Here is a 22254-nt window from a genome sequence, read left to right on the forward strand (position 1 = left end):
GGTAATGATTCATTCCATTACATCGTCTATTCCATTCCCTCTACCATTCCATTCCCTTGTCTATTCCATTACGCCATACCAAACAGACCCTTAGGATTATGTAACTTGTGTCAAACCTTGAGATAGCACATGATCGTTTAAATCAACATACGGCGCATGTCAGCACAGTCAACAATATCTACCATATATAACTATATTTTAAGTGATCGTTAAATCAACATACACCGCATGTCAACACAATCAATGGTCGCTTACACGTATATTATAAGTTATTGTCGTCATTAAATCAGTAAAGCTAATTTAGCTTGTCACCTTCTAATAGAGATAGCGAATAAAATCAACATAAAGGACTTTGTTTGAACCTAAAATTATTTTGCTAAGTTGTGGAGAAATAGAACTTGCGTTATAATTATTATGATTAATAATAGACATTAAATCATAGAAGGTGATTTATAAGCGTCCAATGCATGTACACCACAAAAAATGATGATAAAAAGATAATTCAATATGTAGAAACTAATTATCACACCACCACAGAGTCCACAAACAATTACAAATAAGTAACACATTTTAGTAAATAATATGTCCTTTCTCACAGAGTCCACAAACAATTACAAATAAGTAACACATTTTAGTAAGTTATATGTCCTTTCTTTAACGTCTTTTTCACATACATAAAAATGAACGGCTAAGATTTTTTTTAACAATCGAGTCGCAAGAAACTAGCCGGCAAGAATAAAACCAATTACAATGGCATACATGGGGTTTGAGGTCAAAAGACCCCGTTCATCTTGACCTTAGGATTTCAATTGACACACCACAAATAAGAAAAGTTAAAAAAAATGGCTAGTTTTTTATAAAATTAAAATTAGAAAGGATGATACAATTTAATAATTACAGCTTAATAAAAGATAAATTTACGAAAATAGCCAAAAATAAGTTTGACTTACCAAAATGGCCACATCATGCGTCGGTGGAGCAGGGCATCACTGATTACAAGACACCTTTTGCGTCTGCAGGGCTGATTCATGCGTCCACCAATATACAAGTGACACGTGTCTCAATGACATCCATGCGTCCCATGCATCCATGACTCATTCCATACATCCGTGACTCATCCCATTCGTACGTGACTCATAAAATTTACTTTTAGCGAGATTTGAGGCATCCCATGCGTCCGTGACTCATCCCATCATCCCATGCATCCGTGACTCATCTCATCATCACATGCGTCTGTGACTCATCCCATGCGTTGCCGACTCATCCCATGCATCCCATTGAGACACATGTCACTTCTATATTTAAGGACTCATGGGATAAGTCGGCAACGCATGTGATGAGTCACGGACACGTGTCACTTCTATATTTAAGGACGCAAAAGGTGTCTCGTAATCGGTGATGCCCTGCTCCACCGACGCATGAGGTGGCCATTTTGGTAAGTCTAACTTATTGTTGGCTATTTTTCGTAAATTTCTATTAATAAAATATTTGTTATTGAATAACTCGGTCTCTAAATTCAAATCTGATATACCATAGATTAAACTTCAAGGCTGTTTTTTTTTTTTTTTTTAATTTTATATTTGAAAACTTAAAACTCTATGAGAAATTATTTCAAAGAGAAAACAGTGGAAATATAGAAAAATGATATGTGGCTAGAGTTACGAATGTAATCTAGTCTAAACTTGAGGTCACAAATATTCCTTAACGACACTTTCAATAAAGTTCTAACTTTTATTGCTTTTATTTTCTTCTAAGAAAGTTGATAGATTTTATGTGATGAGGAAAAATCCTGTCTTTTTTTCTAGATCCAAACATAATTTTATTTTATGTTATTCCAATCAAAGCCCAAAGTGATTCATATATTTAAGGGTACTCATTTTAATCTTGAGAGAAACGGTATTTTTAGAACTAATATTATATTAAGAACTGAATAATTCAGTTGTGAATTTTGCTTTAATATAATAGATAAGGCGGTTATGTAATCTTTCTCCCTCTCATGAATCATCAATATTTTATTAATCCAAAAAAAAATTGTTCTGTTAGATTAGGAAAATAATTTGAATGAATAACTTTAAATAAACCAAATCCGTGAAGATATTCAACAATAAAGTTGTGACAGGGAGGTCTATAAGGCCAATACTAAGAACCTTTCATTTTTTGGTTAAAAAATATGTCGTTGTTTAAAGATTTATGTTGGGAAGATTGACGTAAGTCGCCGTTGTATATGTTGTAGTTGGTTTGACGGTCCTTGGTTTGAGGACTGGGCCGGTTTTTGAATGAAAGTGAATGATAAAAAAAAAAAAAAACATAATTGAATCTCTATTAATGATTTATACACACTCCGGATCTTTTAGACCCCCCCTAAGTTAAAGGGTGCTACTTTATACATGGGTGCTACTTTCTACACCCCCCCTAATTACTTTTTTCACCCCCCTCCTCTCACATACTTACAGGTGGGGTCTGCGTGGGACCGACAGTTTTCCTCTCACAAAGGGAGGTATAATCAGGAATGAGGGGGGGTGTGTATAGAATGAGCCAAGTTAAATCATTATTTGAATTTGAATTGTTTTCCATGCTCATCTAGCTTGTGCAACTCCTTAGAATTGAATTATTATTTCAAAAAACATCATATTTTGTTAGATCACAAAAATAATGGGAATGATAAAACATTAAATTCCTTCTAGCAAAGGAATTTAAGAGATTACACATGATTTGATAGAGAAATTCAACCTAAAAGAATTGAAATCTCTTCTCTATCACATACTCTCCATACCATCGTCACGTCGTCAGAGTCATCAACTCAGTGGCTACAAACACCCCTGCTATCGCCGCCGCCATTACAGTCGTTGCCACCTTTACTGCCACCACAGTTGTCGCCACATTCGCCGCCTTCACCACTGCCCCAAGCATCGACATTGACGCCCCCACCACCCTTACCACAACTGTCATCACCACCCCAATCCACAATCACATTCCAACTTTTTTTTTTTTTTTTGAATTTACAAATGATTATTTTATAAACAATAAATACCCAGATTTTACATTTCCTAAATTCCAGTTTTCTTAACAAATTTTAATTTCAAATCTAGTATTTTTAGTTTTATTTTCTTTAATATCCTCCTGCTTTTGTATACATATTTACAAATTTATAAATCTTATTATAATTTGTAATTGATCTATCCATCTTTATCCATATTACAGAAATGTGATTTAATAGGTTACCAACCAGTAAAAACAAGAAGAAAAGGTTGCTCATTGCTTTTCTTTACGCTACCAAGAACCTTTTCAATCATAATGTTTTTCTTTAGGGTATAATAATTTTCTTATATCAAATAACTAGGGTTCAAATATAACTGAAACACCTTTTTATGTTTTTTATCAAAATTTTGTTATTTCTTTTGTTAATTAATTACTTCATACACTGAATTATGATTTTAGTATTAGTGAACTTTCAAGATTCCTTATAGTAAGTGATGCATCCATAAGCATGATACATGACGAAGATAATTGTTTTTATCATGCCGCTACTTGTTTAAATTTATTATATGTATATGACGCTCGAAACTAATTGGACATTTTAAAAGAGTATAGTCAGGGGTGCAGCTTTCGGGGGGGGGGGGGGGGGGGGGGGGGGCGACCCGCTGATCTTTTCGTTCAGTAGTGTTATGTATGTACGTTTCATATAGAATTTTTTGGTATATACGTTTTCGACCCCCCAAATATTAGGTCTGGTGACTTCCGACCCTCCGGAGGAAATTTTCAAGCTTCGCCACTTAGTATAGTATTGACTATAGCTAACAAAAAGTTTAAGCTTTCTAATATTTCTTTATGACTAGCTAGGATATACTTCACAAATATTCATTAAGTCATTTCAAATTATTTAAGCATTGAAACCGAGTCAACCACTACATAGTCTATCCATTCATATACACCAAATGTTTGTGGAAAATTATTATAATTAATTTACCAATTTGCCCTCTCATCATTTATATATAAGAGAGAGAGAGAGAGAGAGAGAGAGAGAGAGAGAGAGAGAGCAAACAAGCATCATGAACATACTCTCAAACCTTCATGTTTGGTTGATTCTAGGTTGTTTACATGTAATACATTCTCAAACACTTCAAGACTCATGCACAAGTTCAAATCTTCAGAATTTGAATGCTCAAATCTTGTTTGATACATCTTCTCTCGTGTGCTCACATGTTTGGTCATCTGAAGGCTTCGTTCTAAGAGTAAGTCGATCACTATCATATCATATCCATGCCTTTATTTCATCAAATTCATATTTCAACAATATTAATATTATTTCTGTATTTTTTTATATTATTGCTGTATTTTTTATAATTTACAAAAAAAAAATTAACATATTCTAGTATGTAAGTTTTTTTATGTTTTTATACATAAAAGTTGAAATAAGTAAGGTCTGGTAGTATTTTACCTAAATGGTAGTTCAATGCAATCATTTGAATATCATTTTTACATGTTTAAATAAATATAAATATAAAAAGTTGTATACTACTCTGTATTTAGCTATTTCGATCCTGGAATTAGCAAAACTTAATTACCGTTGGTCGTTACAGACCGCACAAGCAGGGCCAAATTTATGGAGCTTCGTTTTATCAGCACCCATGATGAATTCATACGTAGGGATGGGGTTTTCGCCTAACGGGGGCATGGTCGGGTCCACTGCAATCGTTGGTTGGGTGGCAGGTGACGGATCGGCCACAATGAAAAGGTATTTTCTAGGTGGAAAAACACCAAGCCTAGTGTTGGTCGATCAAGGAAGCCTACAAGTTATGCCCAACACATCCTCAATTATTTGTTTTGCATCTCGGATGTATTTAGCATTTCAGTTGATCACCTTTCAACCGAGCTCGCGGCTTGTGTTCGCCGTAGGAAGCAGTAATAACGCGGCCCCTTACCCGCCGAGCTACCAGTTGAGTATACATCGGAATCAGATGGTCGTCGAATTCAATTATGACTCAGGTTAGCCAAGAATTAAAAATAATAATAATAATAATTATAATAATAATAATAATAATAATAATAACAATAATAATAATAATAATAATAATAATAATAATAATAATTAATTTTTGACTTGATTTGATTTATTTACCCTTAAAACACAAATTCAAAAGTTAGTCTTGTGTATTGTAAAGTTAGGCAAAAAGTAACGTTTTTTAAGGTTTAAACCCTTCAAAAATTAGTCTTGTGATGTAAACTAGAAAAGGGGATAGGAAATTGGAACTCTTGATTCATACATAATACCAGGAATGATTCTTTCAAAATTCGTTGATTCACGAAGAATACCAAAAATTAAGATTTTCACACAAAACACACACTAGTGAATTGGGAGAGAAAAATGATTGTTCATATATTCCAAAACTAATTTGTTTTCTCCCATTACATCCATATAAATAACAAGGTAAATTGAAAACGGGCCTCAAAAAACACTTGGGCCAAAAGCTAGATCCAAATAAAAGTCCACCAAAAGCAATACAAAACATAAAACGATAAATAACTCACAGAATTAAGGGTTTTTGGGCCCGAACAATGACCCAAACCGCCTATGGCCGTTTGTAGAAAGATGGGTCTTGCTCTCACGAACGTTTCACTTGGTCACACGTCCAAAACGGACCCCCATAGTCCAAGTTAGAGCCATTTTAGTAAAGACACTTTTATCACACGATCTTGAGCCTCCAAATAAGATGATCCGCTCCTTCACACTTGGGCCCGCATCATCTTGTGTACTGTAAAGTTAGGCAAAAAGTAACGTTTTTTAAGGTTTAAACACTTCAAACTCTATTATTTATGAAAATGAAATGCACTTATTTTAATGAAATAATATATCTCATGTGGGTTACAAAAACTTTGAAAACCTAATAAATGGATATCATGTTGTCACGTGTTACACTTTTTCGCTAAAACATTTTTATTGATACCTACAACATTTTCTGACATTAACACACTTTTTGTAACAGTGAAGAGACGGAAAAGAATGTGTTATATTTTTTCAGTTGTTCACATTTTTTAATTCACTTGTAACACTTTTTTATTGTTTTTTAACAACAATTTTTAAGATTATATAAATTATATGGATTTTAGAACTTATAATTTATGAATTTTTATTTTGTAATGCACGTAAAAAACATGCTACATTTTTTTACAGCGAGATTTTTATGTAACAATGCAGTTCATACTCAAAATTTAATCAGTTTTAAGTAGAAGTATAAAAAAAAAATCGTATATATGTCACAATCAAAGTAAAACCTACACATATTTTTAGTTTTTCGCATTCCATAGCTTAAGTTAGTCGAACTTCAATACACTGCATTTAATTATAAGCTTAAAATTATATAAAAAAAATAGATTAATGTTTTCTAAAACCAAAATATATGGTTCTAGAAACTTATATATGTGGATACTATACATAGCTAGCATCACCTGGTAATCGGTTTAAAAGGGTTTGGACAGCGATACAAACGGTTACAGACGCACCTTCCGATTATAATCGCCGGGCGACAGTGCTCTTTTCCGGTTACAGCTACACCACCGTCAAAGATTACTGGATCCTTTGTTCACCTCTTGAATTGCCGATCAAGATAGCTAGGACACAAAATTTCAAGACTCACTTTTGAGACTCAATCAATTTTCTAAATTCACTGCCCTTTTTTTCATTCCAACGTGCTCTTTAAAGGAAATTACATCAAAAGGAAATAACTACCCATACCTCCACTACTAGTATGGCTTAAAATAAGGAAAACACTTTGACAAGTCCATAATTAACTGAAACAAATAAAACAAATGATAAAAACTGAAATTCAGAAAATAAATATAAACTTGGGCTGGAGCACGTTGGGCTTGCATGGCTGCTTCACGTCACATGGTTATGGGCCTGGGCCTGGGTCTCGAGACTCAACCCAATTCAGCAGCTGACCGTTGGAGCGACCCGGGTTCACAGAACTCGAACTACTTGCCCCGTAATCCATAGATATGAGCATCACCTGGTAATCGGTTTAAAAGGGTTTGGACAGCGATACAAACGGTTACAGACGCACCTTCCGATTATAATCGCCGGGCGACAGTGCTCTTTTCCGGTTACAGCTACACCACCGTCAAAGATTACTGGATCCTTTGTTCACCTCTTGAATTGCCGATCAAGATAGCTAGGACACAAAATTTCAAGACTCACTTTTGAGACTCAATCAATTTTCTAAATTCACTGCCCTTTTTTTCATTCCAACGTGCTCTTTAAAGGAAATTACATCAAAAGGAAATAACTACCCATACCTCCACTACTAGTATGGCTTAAAATAAGGAAAACACTTTGACAAGTCCATAATTAACTGAAACAAATAAAACAAATGATAAAAACTGAAATTCAGAAAATAAATATAAACTTGGGCTGGAGCACGTTGGGCTTGCATGGCTGCTTCACGTCACATGGTTATGGGCTTGGGCCTGGGTCTCGAGACTCAACCCAATTCAGCAGCTGACCGTTGGAGCGACCCGGGTTCACAGAACTCGAACTACTTGCCCCGTAATCCATATCATCCTCCCCTGGTTGGACAAAGTTTGTCCTCAAACTTGGCAATTCATCATCTTCGTCATAGTATGGACGCAGATCGGCAACATTAAACGTGGCTGATACACCGTATTCACCTGGAAGATCCACTTTGTAAGCATTGTCATTGACCTTCTCAATTATTTCAAAAGGACCATCAGACCGTGGGCTGAGCTTAGAACGTCTTTTCTGAGGAAACCGTTCCTTCCTGAAATGTACCCAAACTAAATCACCGGGTTCAAACTTGACAAATCTCCGACGCCGATCAACCCGCTGCTTTACTTTATTATTCATAGCTTCAATCCTGACACGAACGGACTCATGTAGTTGCTGAATAGTTGAAGCTCGGTCAGCCCCTTCCTGACTAAATTTCGAACCGGTGTCTAATACAGCAAGATCAATAGGCGTTATAGGATTAGCACCATATACTACCTCGAACGGACTGAATTTAGTAGTGGAATTCGGCACCCGATTGTAAGCGAACTCAGCCTGAGGAAGCATGTCTTCCCAGCTACGAACATGCTTTTTAATTAGAACCCGCAGTAAAGTTCCCAATGTACGATTCGTTACTTCGGTTTGCCCGTCAGTTTACGGGTGGCTAGAAGTACTAAACTGCAACTTTGTGCCCAGTTTCTTCCATAGAGTGATCCAAAAGTGACTAAGGAATTTTGTGTCTCGGTCGCTCACCATAGATTTCGGAATACCGTGTAGTCGTACGATTTCCTTAAAGTAGAGATTGGCAATCTGAACTGCATCATGGGTAGTGTTACAAGCAACGAAGTGAGCCATCTTCGAGAACCGATCCACGACAACCATAATAGAATCAGACTTACGTTGTGTACGCGGTAAACCGGTAATGAAGTCGAGACTAATGTCTTCCCATGGGGCTTGTGGAACTGGTAAGGGAAGACGTAAACCATGGGGCAATACGTGGCTCTTGGCTTGCTGGCAAACGAGGCACCTCTTAATAATGTGTTCCACATCTCTTTTTAAACGTGGCCAATACGCGTAACTGTGCAGAATTTCCACCGTCTTTTCGATACCAAAGTGCCCAGCCATACCCCCTTCATGAACTTCTTTAATCAGCATCCCTCACAGAATGCTTAGGAATGCAAAGACGCGTTCCCTTGAAAAGATACCCCTCAAAAATGTAGAAATCATCAACAGCATGTTTGGAGCATCGGTCAAATAGATCCCCAAAATCAGCATCACCCAAATAATATTCCTTAAACAATTCGAATCCCACAACTTTTGGGCAGAAGGCCTGAATAAGAAGATGTCGTCGAGAAAGAGCATCGGCGCCTTTGTTCATAACGCCCGACTTATGCTTAATAGTGAAGGTAAATGCTTGAATATATTCGACCCATTTGGCATGTCGCGGTTGTAACTTATGCTGCCCTTGGATGTACTTAAGCGCTTCGTGATCGGAATGCAAAACAAACTCTTTTGCTATCAAGTAATGGTGCCAATGAACCAACGCTCGAATTATAGCATAAAATTCCTTATCATAGGTCGAGTACCGGCGTTTTGCGTCATTCAGTTTCTCACTAAAGTAAGCTACCGGACGACCCAATTGAGTCAAAACGGCACCAATTCCCACCCCGGAGGCGTCACATTCGACTTCGAACACCTCATCAAAATTTGGTAAAGCAAGCACGGGAGTGGTAGTCAAGCGTTTCTTAATTTCATCAAAAGATACTTGTGCTTGCTCAGTCCAATTAAAAGTTTTCTGCTTCAGTAAATCAGTTAAAGGTGACACAATGGTACTGAAATCTTTAACGAACCTGCGATAAAACGAAGCGAGGCCGTGGAAACTACGAACGTGTTGTAGTGTGGACGGAGTGGGCCATTCTCTCACAGCCTGGACCTTTCTTTCATCTACTGCAATGCCCTCAGTTGAAACAATATACCCCAGAAACACCACTTTTGGAGAAAAAAATTGGCACTTAGCTTGATTCCCATAAAGTTTCTCATCATTCAGTACTCTAAATACTTGTTGGAGGTGATCACCATGTTCTTCTTCATTCTTGCTGTAGATTAAAATGTCATCGAAGTACACTACAACAAAACGCCCCAGAAAAGGTCGCATGGTCTGATTCATCAGCCTCATAAACGTACTCGGCGCGTTGGAGAGGCCAAACGGCATAACCAACCATTCATATAACCCTTCCTTCGTTTTAAATGTCGTCTTCCACTCGTCGCCTTCATAAATACGAATTTGGTGATAACCACTTCGTAAATCGATCTTAGAAAACACAGCAGCCCCGTACAATTCATCTAAGAGGTCGTTTAAACGTGGTATCGGAAACCGATACTTAATTGTAATTTTGTTGATGGCCCGACTATCGACACACATTCGCCATTCACCATTCTTCTTTGGTACAAGTAGAGTCGGTACAGCACAAGGGCTGAGAGATTCGCGGATCAACCCTTTAGCCAATAATTCCTCAACCTGTTTGCGAATCTCAGCGGATTCCTGTGGATTAGCTCTGTAGGCTGGTTTGTTTGGTAACATAGACCCTGGAATAAAGTCAATTTTGTGCTGAATTTGTCGAAGTGGGGGAAGACCTGGGGGAATTTCTTCGGGAAAAACCTTAGAAAACCGGTCCAGTAGCACCTGGGCCAAAGGGTGTATTGTAGTCGGTTCAGGTTCTGCTTCAATTCCCATTAAAATAAATTCTTTCACAGCCTTATACTCCCGTAATTCAGCCTTAAGGAGAACCCCTAGAGACGCAGTAGCAAGTGATGGATCAGGATCAGGGATTAATGGTAATAAAGTGATATTCTTGTCATCTTTGGTAAAGGAATATGTGTTTTTGAACCCATCATGCACCACTTTTCTATCAAACTGCCATGGTCTACCAAGTAGGATGTGACAAGCATCCATGGGAATGATATCACACAAAACATCATCATGATATCGTTTACCAATACTAAAAGAAATAAGAACCTGATGAGTTACTTGAATGCCTTTCCCATGGTTGAGCCATTGTATGTTGTAAGGTGATGGATGAGGAGTGGTGGTGAGATGAAGTTTTGTGACCATGGCTTGAGAAGCAGCATTAGTACAGCTACCGCCATCAACTATGAGGGAACACACTTTGTTTGAGACGGTACAGCGAGTATGGAAGATAGACTCACGTTGAGAATTAATCTTCTGAGCAGCAGAACTATTAAGGGCGCGTCTAATGACCAAGCACTCACCTTCATCAGGTTGAAGTTCAATTACTCCATCTTCACTATCGCCTTCATTCTCGACAGGCTCTTCATCATAACGAGGAGGGTTGGTCGTTTCAAGTTCGGCTAGGGTAACAACCCGGGTGTTTGGACACTCAGACGCATAATGCCCTAGGCCTTGGCATCGAAAACATCTACGAGGTGCTCGGTTTTGAGGTGGGGTGGTTTCGGTTCTGGGTTGGGGTTTGGAGGAAGTAGAAGCGGAGGTTTTTGAAGTGGGAGTGTAGGTTTGAGAAGGGTTGGGTTTAGAGCTTGTGGTTCGCTGGGGTTCATACTTGTTTCGGGTCTTTTGTTGAACTTCAACCCGATGAGACAGGACAGTTAATTCAGCTAGAGAGGTGTAGGGTTGTAATTCAACAATCTGGGCAATACGGGGTTCAAGACCACCAAGGTACCGGACTAAGGTTTGGGGGTCGTCTTCGTCTAGTCCACACTTCATCAGGAGATATTCAAACTCCTGTGAATATTCCTCCACCGACTTATTTCCCTGCTTCAACACGTGCAACTGAGAGAAATTGTCTTGAAGGTAATACGTGGGCATGAACTTCTCTCTCAATAACTTCTTCATCTTTTGCCATGTTCGAACTTTGTCTTTGCCTTGTCGTTCTCGTTTTGCACAAACATTCGCCCACCACGTCGAGGCGTATTTTCTCAGTTTCAAGGCCACAACCTTAACTTTCTTCTCTTCAGTAGTCTGCTTGTAATCGAAAACCCGTTCCACTGTTCTAAGCCAATCAACAAACACATCGGGATCTAGCTTTCCATCAAATTCCAGGATATCAACCTTGATGTCATTATAGTGTTGCCTTCCAAACGGATTATCACCTTCGTTCTCATAATCCGATTCCTCTTCATGGTACTCATTATCGGGTCGAAATCGGGGCGGCGTACAGGTGGTTCGCCGGCGACGATTCATGGCTAGAGTCAAGGTTTGAAGTTGCTCCTGCAATGCTTGAACTTGTTGTTCGAGGGTTCGGTATTCATCTCCCATCTTGTAGATCTGTAAGATTACGTGAATATGAGCGGAAACGGAATTAGGCTCTGATACCAGATGATATGAGCATCACCTGGTAATCGGTTTAAAAGGGTTTGGACAGCGATACAAATGGTTACAGACGCACCTTCCGATTATAATCGCCGGGCGACAGTGCTCTTTTCCGGTTACAGCTACACCACCGTCAAAGATTACTGGATCCTTTGTTCACCTCTTGAATTGCCGATCAAGATAGCTAGGACACAAAATTTCAAGACTCACTTTTGAGACTCAATCAATTTTCTAAATTCACTGCCCTTTTTTTCATTCCAACGTGCTCTTTAAAGGAAATTACATCAAAAGGAAATAACTACCCATACCTCCACTACTAGTATGGCTTAAAATAAGGAAAACACTTTGACAAGTCCATAATTAACTGAAACAAATAAAACAAATGATAAAAACTGAAATTCAGAAAATAAATATAAACTTGGGCTGGAGCACGTTGGGCTTGCATGGCTGCTTCACGTCACATGGTTATGGGCCTGGGCCTGGGTCTCGAGACTCAACCCAATTCAGCAGCTGACCGTTGGAGCGACCCGGGTTCACAGAACTCGAACTACTTGCCCCGTAATCCATATCAGCTGTCTTTATTTTTGTTTAATATCTTTAAGGTATTGTGATTGGCTTAGCAATAACACATGTTGAAATGCACCGTATTTCTATCTAGAGTAACTTTTTCTTTAAAAGTTACATCAATATAATTATATAACATTTTAGAATTATGTTCAATCACTTTTTTCTTGTACAAAAACTTTATGAACACACATAACATTCGGTTTTTATTTATGCAAATTTGAGGAAACAACCATATTGAAAAGATGGAATTTTACACTCTTGTGATTAAAGTTATATGATTCATTATTGTTTTCATTTCAACAAAAAGTTAGTATTACTTTATTCACTTTAAGCAGTATAGACACCCACCCAATATAGAGTTGTGTTAGGACTAATTAAACTATCTGAATTCGTTTATTTAACATTTTATAATCTTTACTTCCACTGTGTAAAGAAATTGTTTATTTAGCAGTTTATAATGATTATTTTTTTATATATTTTTCAAGACCTATATAGTGTTAAAAAGATGAAAAAGAACCATCTCAAAAACCAACACAAACACGCTTGAATACCCTTCATATTAACAGCTACTATAGGAGGAATGTTTTTATGCGGTGCTAACGATTTAATAAGATGCTACTCGCCATTGCAAGACACCGTCAAGATACACCATCTTTTTCTACCCCTCTCCTCACACAGCCACATTTGATGGTAGTGTTAGTGTTACATGGTGGTTGTTTCGTTTTTGGTTAAGACTTGGTGGTTGTTACATGGTGGTTGTTTTGTTTTTGATAGACGAAAGACAAGGGGGTATATGCACTAATCGGTTTTTGTACCAATTGTTGAGTGTTATATGCTTTATGTCCAAGCCTTGATTCAAAATGGGGGTCTCACTGGAAGCAACATCTCTATTCCTACATGATAGAAGTAAGATTGTCTATATCGTACCCTCATTAGACCATACCTTATCTTTGCTATTAGTGAGAATTACTAAGTATGATTATTATAATGATTAAGACTTGAAAATCAAAAGAGGCTCCACTAACAGAATGAACAACTAAGTATATAATCTAACAAACTAATAACCTTATTATTAGTTTATTCTGTTGTACAAACACTTGTTAGTTAATTAATTAATAATTTAGATTATATTTTAAAAACAAAAAAAATGTCATCTCTTTTGTTTTTCTTTACAAAAAACAACCTTTTAACGACCAAAAGCAATACCATCATATGCGATGCTTTACCCATCATCCTAGCGTCATGTCAACTAACACGGGTCATATGATAATAATACCAGAAAATAAATGTTCTTTATATATTTCATACCCTTTTGAGACAAAATAATTTATTTTGTATACAAACTTACAATTTATTAATCGCTTTTCGGTTTGTTTCTAATTATCCGAATTCATTTTGATTCAACTCGGTTTCCGGTTTCAACCAAAAATATCAAACAAGCCGATCGAAAACCAAATCATAAACACCCATAACTGTGACTTTAGAATAGGGTAAATATCATAAAGAAACAACATACTTTTTTTTCTCATAGAAGTTCCTTTAACATTTGTTTACATGAAATACAACATACTTTATGTTTTGTCTCATAAAAGTCCTCAACAATTTTTTAAACATTAAAGTTCATTCACAGGTTAAATTTAAACAATATAATGACATAAAACTAAAATAACTCTGAACCGTTAGAGGTGTCCAACGGTTCTTTTCGGTTTATTTGATTATTTGGTTCCTTTTATTCGGTTTGAAATTTTTGGGTTAATCCAAAAACTGAACCAAACCAAACGGAGTATAAATACTTCAAAACTAAATAACAAACTATGTTAGATTTCGATTTGGTTTTCGGTTTCAATCGAAGCAACAAATTCATATTATTGGGTTTATTCAACCAAATATAAAGTAAGGTTTACTTTGTTTATTCGGTTTATTGGGCTACGTATAAACCGAATATATTTTTATTTGGTTCAGGTTTAATTCTTTTCATTTTTAGTTTTATATTAGTTTTTTTATTGTCCAGTCAAATAATTACTTTTACCTTGTAATCAGTAAATACAGCCTAAATTAACATACTTTTATAAAAATAAGTTGAATTAATGCACTTCAAGTCAATTATTTTAATACACTTGAAGTTAATTATTTTATATTTAAATCGAATGAAATTAAATGGAAGTCGTGTGCTGACTACTAACCTAATTTTTGGTGGGGTCTAAATGTGCAGTTTTGCTGAATAATGAAGTTATCCAAAACATATTATGAAAGAATTGACCAAAAGCAGTTTTACAATCACCATCATCATAAATTTAGTTGAAAACTGAAATGAAATGATCACATGCAACCAACTTAAACTTCATTTTTTGGTTATAAGGGGATACGGTGTGGCAAATGAAGGTGTCGGTAAACTTGGTTTACCGAAATGGCAAACCATTGCCAACCAAAGTTTACCGATCAGATTTGGTTTCATGCGGTGAAGCTTTACCGATGCGGGAAAGGAGAAAGGAAAGAGAGAGGGGGGTATGGGGTGGGGTCCATTCCAATCTTAACCAATCACACCTTTTTCCTTTTTTTTAAAAAAAAATAGTTTACCACTTCACCAAGTGTTTAAACCATTGCCAACATTTTTCACCAAAGTTTAAACACTTTTGCCTAATTGACATGGAGCGCTCTCATTGGTCGGTTTTTTGGTTTGCCACTTTAAAGTGTTTAACCACTCCTTATACCCTAATGTTTTGTTTTTTTAATGATTATCGGGTAACAAGTTAAATGAGTTTATGTAATAACAAACCATAATTTAAAATAATTATCAGGTATTAGTTACAAATTGGGTAAGGATTAATGATACCTATAGGCCTTTACCTAGGAGTTAAAAGGTTTTGTCTTTTCTAATGATGAGGATTCAAGTCCTACGACACCCCAAGGGTGTGGAAAAAACTCCCTCTCTTATATCCCTTTGTAACAATGTTATGGTCGATTAAATATGTTTTTTTTTTTTTGGAAAAAAAATAGAGCATCATTAAAATTATATCTTTCTAGGTAAGATTCAAAATATAGTGTGCCTATTTGACTAGAAATTCGTTAGTATAATATTTAATATATATTTAATTTTGATCTAAAATTTACATATAACTACTAAAAATACTCTGGCCGTTAAAAAAAACTAATAAAAATACTCAAACCATTCATCTATTTAATCTTCTGAGGCAAATTTGATATTCTTGATTGTTGGAACGCTACATCACCACAAAAAAAAAAAGCGATTTAAAAAAATGAGTGTGTCAGGCACTATCATTTTTCAAGTGAAAATATTGCAACAATTATATTTGATTTTAGTGCTTATAAAATAATCAAAGAGATATACTAAAAACTTAATATAATTGTATCTTCATTAGTTATTTTGTTTGTTTCTAATTTACCAAAAAAAAGTTATATTTGCAAAATAATGCTCAAAGGTTTTAGACATTTTTTTCCTAAAGGTTTCCAAATTATTATTATTATTATTATTATTATTATTATTATTATTATTATTATTATTATTATTATTATTATTATTATTATATCTCCATTTTTTTAATAAAAGGGGTCTATATGGAGTTGGTGATTGCTGACCCAAAAGGATCCAAATTATTTTGGTACCGATCACTTTCAACCTAACATTTATTTCGAGTTATTTTAATTGCGAGCCATATAATTTCTCAAATTTATATCATGTTTTCTTTACGAAACATAAAACAATAATCTCTCTTCTTTTTTTCGTCCCAAAAGAAATATTTAATTTAATTTACTTTACAAAAATCAAGTAAAATCTATCAACCGAAATTCAAAACTCAACCCTCTCAAACAAGGAGTAGTTTAGGATTTATTTTGATGTAATTTAGGAGTATGTAAAAGTTGTTATTAAAAAAAAAAGACGAAGATGGGTTGGACCAACATAATTAAAGCAGGGAGGTACAACCCGAAAAGCTTAGACCAAGCCGGTTGGACCGATAAAGATGTCTCATTTCAATCCTTCAACTTTGCTAAAGATAAAACTTTAGACGGAACAACCTTATTATTATTATTATTATTATTATTATTATTATTATTATTATTATTATTATTATTATTATTATTATTATTACATTTTTAATATTTTTTGTAACGTTTGTTATGTGACAGGTGAAGGTGGTGAAATTAGCCCCCCGTATTCGGATTTAAAGAGAGCTCATGGGCTATTGAATGCGATAGGATGGGGCGTATTGATCCCCATTGGGGCTATGATTGCCCGTTACTTCAAGGATAATAAATTCTCTTGGTTTTATGCACATGTATTCATCCAGTTATCCGGGTTTTTTATCGGATTAGCGGGAATCATCACAGGAATTCAGTTAAATAGTCGTATCGACGTCGATGTCGACAAGCACAAAGCCATTGGCCTGGCCGTTGTTACGCTTGGATGTTTACAGGTTTGTGTGTTATGTGGTTTCATATCATATGTTTTATCACATGCTTTTTTTTTTTTTTGAACGGCAAATTTCTTTTATTTCATGTCGTATATAAGACTTGAACCCAATACCTCTCTCTCAAGGTGTTTAAAGGTTTTGTTTTTACAAATAGACCACCACCCCATTCGCTATTTTACCACATGTCATTTGGGCTTATTTGAGATTTTGACCAATCAAGCAATTCCAAACCACCCAAGCCTAAACCAAAAATTAGGTCAGCCAACCCAAAGTCCCAAATTACCCAAATATGGCCGGGTCGAGATTCTTTGCTCCGTTTCCTAATCGATGCTCTGTTTCCTAATCGGGTAATAGGTCATTATGATTATAATATGTCACCACTAGATATATGTCTGGATTTTCACGATGATTTGTCGTTTCATACAAAATGAAAAGTATTATTTTTATACTATTTTGGGTAAAAGTACTGTTTTTATACTTTGATTAGTGTTGGGGGAATTTAGGGTCCGGTTCAACAGATTTATTGGGCTTTTTCCTGAATTGGTGTATATGCATTATAACCTAGTAGAGATGTATATGATCAGGTGGTTCGCTGATGGCACGATGATACTCCAGTGATCCGTCTGTGATCCAGATTTGGCGTTCAAAAAAAAATTGTTTTACCCAGTTTTTCAAACCATTCTAGAAATCTTTTAACCGGCTAAAACAAATCAATTTACCTAACGAGTCATTTCAACATATCGTTAACACCTAGTTATTATTAGTAGCGGTTTGCAAAAAACCGAATTAATCGAACCATAACCAAATTAACCGATAAAACCGAACCAAATAAAAAACCGGTGGGTCGGTTAATGGTTTTTCTGAACATCAAAAGTAGTGGGGCGGTTATGGTTATCAATGTTTTCATACCCACCATAACCGAACCGAACCGACATGTAATAAATCTTTTGTATGATTTAGGACTTTTCACTATTTTTTTAATATATGATTGTTTATTTGAATTTATGGAATATATCTTATCACTTTACTTGAATATTCGGTAATAATCGATATTAATATTATAAATTATATGTATTTTTCATACTATGCAATATACTAATACTAGGTTATAACCCCGTGTATTACACGGGTCGAATAAATGAATTTTATATACTAAATAATAAAACAATATATCTTTAAAAGCCTCTTTTATTGCATGGGTTGAATAAATATAATTTTACATATTAAATAATAAAAACTTATATCGATAAGAACCATATTGTACGGTTGAATAAATATAATTTTATATACCAAATAAAAAAGTTATATCTTTAAAACCACGTGTTAAATAAATGTAATATTGTTTACCAAATAATAAAATAACACATCTTTAAAAAACATCATTTATTACACGGGTTGAATAAATGTAATTTTATATACCAAATAATAAAAAAAAATATCTTTAAAAATATGTGTATTACACGGGTTGAATAAATGTAATTTTCTGTACTAAATATAAAAAATATATATCCTTAAAAACCCTGTGTATTGTACGAATTGAATAAATCTAATTTTATATATCAAATAATAACAGGTTATATATTAAAAAACCTCATGTATTACACGGGCCGAATAAATATAATTTTATATAGTAAATAATAAAAAAAGGTATATCTTTAAAAAACCATGTGTATTACACGGGTTTAATAAATCTAATTTTATATACCAATAATAAAAAAATCATATCTTTCAATATACTAATGGATAATACTCGATACGCGATAGTTAATATCAAGAGTAAATTACGATATTGGCCCCTGTAATTATATCACTTTTACCCTTTTAGCCAAAAAATGAATCTTTTAACAACCGAGTCCCCAATGTTTTTTTTTTCTAACCCTTTTGGCCCCTAACACTAACCCCATCCATTTACTTTTAGGAGACAAAAAGGTTAGAAAAAAAGACGTTGGGGTCCAAAAGGGATAGAAAACGTTGAAGGCTTAAATGTTAAAAAATTCTTTTTTAAGCTAAAAGGGTAAAAGTGATATAACCACAAGGATCAAAATCGTAATTTACTATAATATCAAATTAGATAACTAAGTTTGAATTTGAAGTAAATGGATAAATATAGAAGTAATAATTAAACTAAATAATATTTAGTAGGAGGATTATCTATAATTAATTAGAAAAGATTAAACTAAAATAATAATTATCTACAAGACATGACCTAATATGATGACAAGTGTCCCCAAAGTGGTTTCTTTTATTATATAGTTTAGATTAGATTAGATTTAGATATACAAATATGCAATAACAATTTATTCAATGTTAAAAAAATTAAGCTATTTTTAGCTAGGCTAAATACACGGTTAACCACCCACAACCGACCCGCTATAACCATTAAAACCGATTAACCATAACCACCATAACCGATCGGTTATGGTCATGGTTATCCATTAACCGACATAGTGGTTATGATTATGGTTTTAGGCCAAAACCGACCCAAACCGACCCATGCACACCCCTATTTATTAGCATATCTAAAGAAACTTTAAACCTGTAACGGTAAGATGAAAGTACTCCCAAATCTAGGTTTGAAACAAATCAACAACAAGACTTATTTTTTTTTGTTTTGATGCAGATTATAGGTGCTTTAATGCGTCCAAGAGAAAAGTCAAAGTCACGAAAGTACTGGAACTGGTATCATCACAACGTAGGACGAATTCTGATAATACTGGCAGCTTTCAACGTCTTCTACGGCATCTATTTGGCAAACCTCGAAAGCGAATGGAACATTACTTATGGAATCTTTCTTGGTATACTTGTTCTTGTTGCTCTTAGTTTGGAGTTGAGGTTGTTAGACAAAGAAGACGATTGTTAGAGTATTTATGTAACAATGATGATCAAATCATAATCTCTTTTCTTAAGCTTAATTACTACTTAGATGTGTATCTAAGTTATAAATGATGTAAGTAAGTATTGTTTTAATATGATTCTGATTCATGCACTACTAGAAAAAAGACCTTAAATAAAACAAGAACAATGACACACACTAATCTTATGACACGTAAACGCGTGTGTCATAAAAAAATATCATCGTTGGTAAAATCTGAATATTTTATGACACCTATATTTGTGTGTCATCGTTTAAATGTCATTTAAAAAAAACAACACACATTTAAATATGTGTGTCATCGTTGTGTATCATCTTATAATTTTATGACACTATATTTGTGTGTCATCGTTTAACTATGATAAAAAATCATATTGAAATATGTGTGTCATCGTTGTGTGTCATTGTATAGTTTTTATGACACTATATTTGTGTGTCATCGTTTAAAAATCATATTGAAATATGTGTGTTATCATTCTGTGTTATCTTATAAATTTATGGGGTATCCAAAACCCGAACCCAATATCACCCGACCCAAAAAACTATCATACCTGAATTACCTGAACCCAATGAAAGGGTGAAACCATAACCCGATTGAATTTAATCAATGGATATAATTTTGGTGTTTTGGGTTCACCCGAAAAACCTGATAGACTATTAGAAGCATTTCAAATCCCGATATATTCATATGAAAAAAGTTTACGACTGAACTCATATTGGTCTCACAATGATCCACTATTTACGGTAGAGTTTATAAGCTCATTTAGTTATCATGAGTTAAACAAGTAGAACTTGCTAATCGAGAAAAAGTATGATGGTACAAAAATTTTTCAATTGGAGTTTAACTAATTTTAGAACATACATACATTTTTTAAAGGTTATTAGGCATATGCTTTTTGTGTAGGCTTGTGTGTATATGTTAATATAAACTTCACGTGTTTGTTTTATGTATATACTAGATTATTACCCCGTGTATTACACGGGTTGAAAGAAATGTAATTTTACATACTAAATAATAAACCAATATGCCTTTAAAAACCTCATTTATTATACGGGTTAAATAAATTTAATATTTATTAAATAATAAAAATATTATATTTTTAAAAACCTCGTGTGTATTGTAATTTATATACCAAATAATAACAAGGTTAAATCTTTAAAAACTCTATGTATCACACAAGTTAAATAAATGTAATTTTAGATTAATAGTATATTAAATAAATATAATTTTGGATTATTGGTGTATTAAATAAATATAGTTTTGGATAAAGTCTTATATATAAATTTTAAGTAATCAATATATTTAATAAATAATAAAAATACTAATAATAGTAAAAAATCTAATTTATATACTAAATAATATAATAAATATAAAAGAAAGTCGGAAAACCCAAAAAATTGGTGCCTCCAATGAATGACACGTGTCACATATTGATTTCTTTAATTATATAGTATAGATATAGATATAGATGTTCACATCATCGGTTGTTTCAATCGATAACATAATTTGTTTAAATCATGGATCGATAACCAACGCTACAAATGTGACAAACAACACTACAAAAAGGGAGGTGGATATGAAATACCAGGTATAAAGTTAACCGAATAGACTATAAAGAAATTGAATTAAAGTAGAGTATATGGTCTAAATATGGAGTAAAGTGAAATAACAAAGTAAAATGTACATGGTCTAAATATGGAAGAATGAAATAAGTCGTTTTATACTTAAGATTTATGAATATAAAAAACTCACTGAAATTAAACTAATAATATTTATCCATAAGATATTAAACTAATAATATTTAGTAGCAGGGTTATCTATAATATAAGATATTAAACTAAATAATATTTAGTAGGATGATTATCTATAATTAATTAGAAAAGATTAAACTAAAATAATAATAATATTTAGTAGGATGATTATCTATAATTAATTAGAAAAGATTAAACTAAAATAATAATTATCTGTAAGAGATGGCCTAATATAATGACAAGTGTCGCTAAACTGGTTTCTTTTGTTATATAGTATAGATTCATGTTATAGCATGTGTATTATGTTTGTCTATGTCTATTGTTGGTGAAATTGAAGAGCAGAGAAAACAAAAATAATATGAATTCAACTTGGATTAGACAAAGAGTTATGTGTTCGAGCAGAGAAAATAAAAATAATATGAATGCAACTTGGATTAGACAAAGAGTCGTGTGTTCACCATCAAAACAAACTATTTGATAGTACTCTTAAAATTTTGAACATATTAAACTTTGCCTTTTCAAGAGTTAAATTTGTGAAGATTTTCAGGAATTAGATTTGTGAAGATGAACTGAGGAAAAAAAATATTTCCCGTACCAGAAAACTTCGATAAAGAATTAGATTTGTGATATAATAATTGTTTTACAAAATTATCAACAGAATATTCGTAATTATCATCTAAAAATTATAACTGGCTTATCTCTAGTGGTGCATAAATCGGATTTTTTTAAAAACCGGTTCCGGGTATGGAACCGGGTTCGGGTATGATCGGGTTTTTTTAAAAAC

The 22254-nt window shown here is 34.0% G+C and overlaps 2 protein-coding genes across 2 annotated transcripts; one reads left to right on the top strand and one right to left on the bottom strand.

The window, feature by feature from the left end:
* The first annotated feature begins 3999 nt into the window (after positions 1–3999).
* Positions 4000–19832, top strand: LOC110939998 (cytochrome b561 and DOMON domain-containing protein At3g07570). The gene is made up of 5 exons (XM_035985731.1): positions 4000–4232; positions 4581–4986; positions 13191–13322; positions 16563–16849; positions 19467–19832. Exons 3-5 carry the CDS (start codon positions 13277–13279, stop codon positions 19704–19706), a joined length of 573 nt encoding a protein of 190 aa, XP_035841624.1. The 5' UTR covers positions 4000–4232; positions 4581–4986; positions 13191–13276; the 3' UTR covers positions 19707–19832.
* On the bottom strand, positions 8646–12590 carry LOC118488202. The gene has a single exon (XM_035985429.1). It carries the CDS (start codon positions 11793–11795, stop codon positions 8646–8648), a length of 3150 nt encoding a protein of 1049 aa, XP_035841322.1. The 5' UTR covers positions 11796–12590.
* Positions 19833–22254: the final 2422 nt, after the last annotated feature.

This window comes from Helianthus annuus, chromosome 16 (assembly GCF_002127325.2).
Source record: "Helianthus annuus cultivar XRQ/B chromosome 16, HanXRQr2.0-SUNRISE, whole genome shotgun sequence".
Taxonomy (NCBI): Eukaryota; Viridiplantae; Streptophyta; class Magnoliopsida; order Asterales; family Asteraceae; genus Helianthus; species Helianthus annuus.

Bases quoted from the DNA above. Each gene is read 5' to 3' on its own strand.
- LOC118488202 (XM_035985429.1), bottom strand. From the start codon at position 11,795: ATGGGAGATGAATACCGAACCCTCGAACAACAAGTTCAAGCATTGCAG.
- LOC110939998 (XM_035985731.1), top strand. From the start codon at position 13,277: ATGGGGGTCTCACTGGAAGCAACATCTCTATTCCTACATGATAGAA. The intron at 13,323-16,562 runs GTAAGATTGTCT...GTTATGTGACAG, and splicing joins TCTATTCCTACATGATAGAA to GTGAAGGTGGTGAAATTAGC. The intron at 16,850-19,466 runs GTTTGTGTGTTA...GTTTTGATGCAG, and splicing joins TTACGCTTGGATGTTTACAG to ATTATAGGTGCTTTAATGCG.